Genomic DNA, 7,553 nt, shown 5'->3' on the forward strand with positions numbered 1-7,553 from the left:
CCAATTGGGGAGCAGGTGTTTTTGTCGGGGCGCGGCCTCTAACCGGCTGATAAGGGGTCTATCCCTTCGATGTCGTCCTCCCTTCGCCTTGGCTCTTCTAATATACCAGAAAGCAAATTACAGACATATCTCCCATCGCTTGTTTTTCATCGGCGCATACGCATAAAGACCGACCTAATGGCAAGATCAAGTTTCACAGGCGTATCTCAGCGCGTCCAGACGGAGAAAATCAAGGAACACTTAGGAACCGCAAGCGTGAGCTTCAATATTCTGAACTTCCCATATTCGAAAGTGCTAGACCCGAAGAAAGTCCAGCGATTAACGCGGCTATTCAAAGCCGAGGGCTGCCGACCGGTCGAGTTTGCCAATCGCATACCTGCCCTCGTCCACAAAACTCAGCTCCAGGAGTGCCTGAGCGATTTAGGACTACCAGAGGACCAGTTGCTGTATGATGGCCTCGGGAACCCTTCCAGACTTGAGTTTCCTCACGGGTTCCGCTTAACATGCCTCCGGGGGCGCCACCGAGTCAAGGCGGCCGAAGACGTCCTGCACCCTGCGGATAGGCGGTGGGTTGTCGATCTATACCCTGCAGGTAGGACCTATACACGATAGGCGGGATTGACAGCTAACGGACGAAGAGATAAGCGAGGAGCTAAAGGCCATGCTCATTAGGGGGCATTCGAACGAGTGGAGGCCTAATCACGGCGAGTTTTTCTACAGGATACGTGAGTTTCAGGGAACGTTCGGGGAAAGGAACGACTATCTTGAGCATCGATGGTTCGCCCATCTGGCCTCCGTATCAACAACATTTATCGCGGAGAGCTTCCGCCAACTGATCCATCACCCGACGTTTGGGCCGGCATTTGACGGCTTCCAACATCTTCCGGCCGTGTATGACGGACTACTGCTCGGCATAGTAAAGAAGATGATTGCTATGAAATGTCACGAAGTAGGTGTATCTTTTCCTCCCACGGCCTGCTGCCGCTGATCGATCTGCAGGAGCATATATCCTTCCTTGAGCACGTAAGAGGATTCTTCGAATCCGTATTTGACCGGGATGTCGATAAGATGCAAAAGTTCGACGTACGTACTCTGAAAGAGATTCAATACAAAGCGCCCGGAGCATGCAAATCCGAGGATGAGGAATTGTATGACCGCGTGTGTGATGGCGAGCTCTTCGGTGCTTTTACGGGGCAGGAACGGGATGTGATATGGAGAAGGGTTCGTTCCGCGACCGCGGACTGCGTGGTGCCGTCTCTCTCCGTATTCTTCAAGGCCCGTACCTGGTTAGAAGGCCCGGCGAGATGTCTCCGACGACTCGTGAAGGTTACGAAGGAAGAGACGATCCGCTCTACCATAGAACAGGCCTTCTCGTGTTCGAAAAAACCTCGTGGGTACCGTCTTACCGACGGTCAGTGGTTTGATTTTGTATATAGGACGCTGTGGCTTTATGCGATACGTGGATACCGGGATATGCTGCCCGAGAAGCCCGAGAAGAAGAAAAAGCTAGGCCATGCAAAGAGAAGCGAAGCTGACGGGAACGTCCTCTTCGAATTTGCGTCATTGGCTAACGAGCTCGGGGTCTATACCAAACAGATCGGCGATATACTCGGGCGGGAAAGCTGCCATAATAATATAGAAGATCGCATGCTCGATAACGAGAACACAACGCATCGGGGTGAGGAGGAAAGCCTAGACAGGAACGCGACGGGTCGTAATTCCAGTTCCGGCCCGCCAACCCGGCGTAGGCTATTTCGCGGCTCCAATCGACGTCAAGGTACGTCTTTGATGTTTTTAGCGCAGCTGCATAGTCCGATCGAGGGGCAGGGCGAGTCGCCGTCATCTTTCTTCGTCGAACGGTCCAGCTATTTTGCTTACTTTGGAAGGGAGATTGATATTTCCCTCGAAGACCTAGCCAACCTCGAACGCGATATTATCCACGATAAGAGAAGGCCTTCGAACCACCTCGAAGGGTCCCAGGAATCACGTTGGAGCAGGAAAGAGCTAAGCCGGGCATCCAGCCTCGAGGAGTGCCGCAGCGAACGGCTTCCTAATATCCGACGCGAAATTCTAGACCAAGAGGTACTGCTGCGAGAACAGCAAAGAAAAATCGAGGACCTCCGGGCGGCAGCACGAGATAAAGAGATCGAAGTCGCACAGATAGCGGACGAGGAAAACAGGCTGCGGGCTATGATAGAAGAGCTGAGGGGAGAGAACGAGCTACGAATAAGACAAGGCGGGCTCGGGGCGGTTAGGAAACGGATCGGACCATCTACGAAGGCGGAGGAAGATCTCCGAGCTAGCGTGGAGGAGCTTTCCAAGAAGGAACGGGAGCAACAGGCTAGACTGGAGCAACTCGCCGTGGATGAACTGGACTGGCTAGCGAGGCTGGACGAGCTTCAATCAAGCTACGAGAAGAAGCGGTCGTCACTGGCAGAGCTCGAAGCGAAGGAACGAGGAAAGATTGAGAATTTAGAAATGATTACGGCCAAGGTCCGGGAGTTGACCCGGAAGGAAAACGAACTACTGCTAGGGAGAACCGAGCTCCTAGCAGCCGTAGACCAGAGTGCTCTGGCAGCAGCCCCAATACGAGATAGTGAAACTGCCGCGCCTTCGAATCCTCCTCGGGATGTCCCAAGAAACAAAGCCATGCCACAAGTACGTCTCGCATAGATTCACTAGAGGCCATACTAACCTATAAAATAGCCCGCAGAAGTCGTCATTAAATTCATGGCTCGCAGGAATAACGATTGGATCATATCAGATGAGGTCGCGGCAGATCCGAAGGATCCTTTACATATTCAGCGAATCGCGGTAAAGTATCTACGCAAAGGGATAGGCATTTATGATCATAACCTGCAAGTTCTATATCCAGAAACCTGCTTTAATATGGTAACTTCAGATGGTACAAATACGATTTATCTACAATTGCGTCGGGAGGTTTAGGCGAGCAGGGGTAAGTTTATGGCAGTCGATGCCGGTCACACAACAGGCAAAAGAAACAGAAGAACGAAAGCTAAGCATAATAATATATTGCTTTATTTTGTACTTTTTACATTCTTTTCATTTCATTTTTTATTCTCTTATATTTTTTCAATGAACATATTAATTTCCATACATTCATAACACGCCTGGTCCTCATCGTGGTCTTGCTCGTTCTTTCCTCATCATTCTTTTCTTACTTCATCCGGTCCATAACGTCTGTTCCATCGCGTTTGTTCCCCTTCCTGAACCGGTGATCGTGAGGCCTCCGTTTCTCGGCTGTTAACGTTACTTCGTCGTGATGCCTCCGAGCCACCTGCTTAGCATGGCTTCATCACCAAAACCTACAAATGTCGTGCTACCTAGCGACTGGCACGACAACGAGGTCCGTCAGATGGACGCATATCGTCGGGAATATTTGAACATTCACCGTCAAGGTCTGCTTCTGAATTGGAGTTCCCAAGGGGACCTACCAGGTCCAGCTGCCGGTGAACCTTCATGTTTCGTTGATTCTGAACAAGGTCAAACCTTTGGTTAGTATGAGGACACAACTGTTACAAACATACCAGAGACAACACAAAGAAGTGGGGTAACCGGATACGGAGCATAATTGATCCAGAAACACGTGTGCATGTGATCTCAGAGGATCTGAGATCAACTGAATTACTCGGATCTATGATCCAACAAACATTATCACGACTTAGTAAAAAGATGCAGAAGGAGGAATAACTATATAAATAAGCATCTCCCATGTATCTAGTCGCTCCCTTCATAGCTCTTTAGTTATCAATCTAAGACTATTCTCTCAGCATCGAAAGACATAGTGAGAGGACTCCAAGCCTCTCTGACGAACAGAATCATTTATTACTTGACCTACAACCAGTATTGTTACCTTAAAATCAAGACCCTCGAATCAGCCGATTCAGTAACGTCTATACCAGTCCAAGGTATAGGTTCGTCACATATTAAGGGTCACATTAAGCTTGTTTTAAAAAATGATAAACCCAGTGCATAACTTTAATCCCCACGTCGTAACGTAATTTGGTAACTGCCTATGAAAAATTCAAGTTCAAAAATTAGCGCGAGAACTGAATAATGAAGCAGGTGTGAACCAAACGGCGTAGATATATTCCTTCTCTGTTTGCGCCTTTGGGATTTAGGGGCTTAGGGGCTTAGTGTGTTGTTCAGTGTGTTCGGCGTGTTTAGTTGTGTTTAGCGCGTTGTAGCTCTATTTATACCAACGTACAGTCTTGCCCTACAAGATAACAGGAGACATCGTCCCAAATCACAGATTCCGCCATCAGACATGCGAACTAGATGTTAGTTTCTATATCTGATCCCCCCCTTCCCCGTAAAGACTAGTCGAAGCCTAAAAGTGGTTTCGGGACATGAGATCGCGTAGTTAGAGAAGTGCCCCGACAGAACCCGAAAACGGTGTAGAAGGTGATTCTATTCGTTAAAGAGGCATGGAGTCCCTTTATTAGGTTTCTCATAAATGAGAAAATAATCTTAAATTAATAATCAAATAATAAATGATGAAATATATAAGAAATGTTTATAATAGTGTGACGAACCTATGCCTCAAAGAGGTCGTTGCTGGATTGACTAATCCGGGGTGTCTTGATTTGAAGGTAACAGTATCAATAGTAGGTCAAGTGATTAAGTATGTTCTGTTCGTCAGAGAGGCTTCGAGTCCTCTCACTATACTCGAAAGAATAGTCTTAGATTGATAACTGAAGAGCTATGGAAAGAGTGACTAGATACATAGGAGATTCTTGGTAGTTTATATAGATGTCCTTCCTTCCCTCCTTCGTACTGGATGTGTTGCTGGTCAACACATCCAAGTATCCGAAGTTGTGCCGTCATTGGTTGTCTTGGACCCCACTCATCCTTCAGAAGCGGGCGTGGGTTCTTGGGTTGTGACAATATATAATAAAAATTAATATAATAATATATAATATATAAAAATAATAAAAAATAATATTTATAAATAAAAAAACTTAATTAAGATAAAGAAAATCATTTTCATTAAGAAAATAGTCGATTGGTATTGTAACAATACTTATAGCTATAATGGTTTTCTGAATGAAAACCATTTTCTTAGGCCATATATTCTATTCCCGCTATGGTAAGATGCTTCCAAATTTTCAGATATATTATAACTGATATTGGTTTGGTCACCATCTGAGTTATACTATAACAAATTGGTAAGCTTAGGGGAATAACAGAGGGGAGTTTAGACCTATCCAAGATTAGTATAGGATTCATCTTTCTGAGTATGGCATGAATAAGCGCGTGTCATGAATGAATATGTGGACAAGCTAAATCTAAGCAGTGCTGCTCAATTCCGGTGGTATGTAAGAGACCTTCAGATTTGTGATATTAAAACCAAGGAATTGAACCGAATTCATTCATGGCTTAATCATCAGATGCGCAACACATTGTATGTACCAAGTTAAACCTGTTATGTATGAACATCAGATCGTTCTAGCCTCCGCGCTGTCATCCCTTCGTAAGCTATCCCTTTCCCAAGCCACCCTTACGATAACATTTACTGGCCCTTCACTTTAGCCTCCCTTCCACCCTAAGGACCTAGAACGGCTTTCGTACAAATGAACGCGCCGAATAACCGAGAGGTACCGTTTATCCACCGAATCAAAGCAATAGATCCTCCGCTCATCTCGTCGTAATCCTTCCACGTCACCCGTAGTTTCATCCTTATTTTCTCTTCGTTGGCTTGGTCGAGTAATCGACCGGTGGCGGTACGCTACTAGCAAGGCGGGCTAGGTTCTTACATGCGGGAACTCTAGCCGAGCGGGATACGTGGTCGCCCGGCAATTCCGCACGGCCGGTGGGCGAGCTCTGTCCGGAAAGCTCCGGCAACTGAGTATGCTCAAGCTTTGTAGCATGGGATGGTGTCCCATCCATCTCATACGCATTAATACGCGTGCTGCTTTCTTTGTGTGGCCTATGTTCTCCGTAGTAGTTGATTTGAATTAAGGGATGCGGGCTCGGCATCTCCCTAAAAAGCAATTTTAACGTTCTGCATCCTTTTCTCGAGCATATCAATTGATCTGCGATGTCGTTGGTCCCATTGCGGAGCCTTCGTAATGACCGATGATGCCCGCAGAGTACGCAGAAGAGAGGTTGCGTGCATGGTGGCGGAGGAGACGCCGGGTTGTTGGCGTGCTTTTCATGATGGTGTGACATTCCGAGTTTGTTATTGGATGTATATACTCCATATATATATACTCTGTTACTAGAAGCGTTACGGATAGATACTGTATATAGGTATGACGGAGATGCAAGTAAATATACTATACGATGTGAGAAGTAATAATGCTTTAATAGTGGATAAGGAGATCTAGCGGAAGGCCCCAATCAATTTTAATATAGACCCGCGACTTATTCCTAAGCCATGGCCACGAAAGGGTCTCTTTCAAAATAGCAGGACAGCCAAAGTTGGTCCACATTACGGAATAGAATGTAGTACATGGCTCATATGAATTGGCTTAATAGGTATCAGCAGAATATTGAGACACAGGTCGAAGGAACATAACCATTAAACTATCCATAGTAGAAACCAACTTTAAGGCTTGCTTACAACCTGTTATTGACTAATATAGAAGAGCCCTAAAGGAGGCCCAAATGGGATAAGTTTAAGAAAATATGGCCAGAATAACGGGAGAAGGGGGTGTGTCGGGATACCTTAAAGAATGCTCACTATCTCTATTTACATCTACTATTCCAAGATACCTATACCTAGGTATATCTGAGGAAGAAAAGGAAACTATGAGACTTTATTATTTCTTCGTATATAGTTATTCTTTCCATCCTCTAGCTACCAATTTTGGGGTTAGGTTAGGGTTAGGGTTAATTTCTTATGCATTTTTGAATTGACGGGTCGGCGATTTTTTGGCACCAAGGTACGCGTAGAGCGGAACAGACAGCGGGGTGTGTCCGTTCTACGGGTCCTGTTTTTTAAGCAGTAGCAGTGGTTTTCCGGGTTGTAGGTTTGCCCCTCTTTTCCTTTCTTCTTGTTGTAGAAGCTGTTCCCAAACCCCAAATTCCCCCTTAAGCTCCGGGCCCAGCTCATCCCGTGTGACCCAGGTAGGCTCCCAGTCCACAATCCAAACATCAAAACCATCTGCCGTACACTCAGGAATGGCCGTACACCTATAAGCAGCCCACCGCGATATTTCGGAAGCAGACATCTTAGACTTCGACCATCGAAGCAAGAGCTCTACCTCGCTATATTCGTTCCGTCGGGCGCCGAGGACCTCGTCAACGGAGAAGGTCTCTTGTTCATTGAGGTAAGTAGCATCGTCTTGGTTTTTAGTCGACATATGTATCGATATGCTAGGATTTATGCTCCGATGTTGTAGCGATATAACAATGATCAGCTACGCTACAATGGTTTTTGTTTTTTTGTAATTGGTAGGAAGGGAAGATTTGTGTTATGTTACAGGAGTATAAGAGTATAGGAATGCAATAGATTTAGACAATGCATGCAGACGTATAGTAATATATTTTATAAACCAAACCTCGGCTTGCCCACCATCCACCTTTTC

The 7,553-nt window shown here is 46.0% G+C and overlaps 2 protein-coding genes across 2 annotated transcripts; one reads left to right on the plus strand and one right to left on the minus strand.

Moving 5' to 3' along the window:
* Positions 1-177: 177 nt before the first annotated feature.
* Positions 178-2,946, plus strand: F4822DRAFT_442585 (uncharacterized protein; the record flags this gene model as incomplete). Its single annotated transcript, XM_051463006.1, has 4 exons — positions 178-592; positions 639-949; positions 1,000-2,658; positions 2,707-2,946. The coding sequence occupies 4 exons, from the start codon at positions 178-180 to the stop codon at positions 2,944-2,946; spliced, it is 2,625 nt and encodes an 874-aa protein (XP_051308300.1).
* A 2,754-nt stretch (positions 2,947-5,700) lies between these two features.
* Positions 5,701-6,192, minus strand: F4822DRAFT_435490 (uncharacterized protein; the record flags this gene model as incomplete). The annotated part of the gene is made up of 1 exon (XM_051462193.1): positions 5,701-6,192. The coding sequence occupies one exon, from the start codon at positions 6,190-6,192 to the stop codon at positions 5,701-5,703; it is 492 nt and encodes a 163-aa protein (XP_051308301.1).
* Positions 6,193-7,553: the final 1,361 nt, after the last annotated feature.

This window comes from Hypoxylon trugodes (genome assembly GCF_022578975.1).
Source record: "Hypoxylon trugodes strain CBS 135444 unplaced genomic scaffold F4822scaffold_30, whole genome shotgun sequence".
In the NCBI taxonomy this organism is placed as follows: Eukaryota; Fungi; Ascomycota; class Sordariomycetes; order Xylariales; family Hypoxylaceae; genus Hypoxylon; species Hypoxylon trugodes.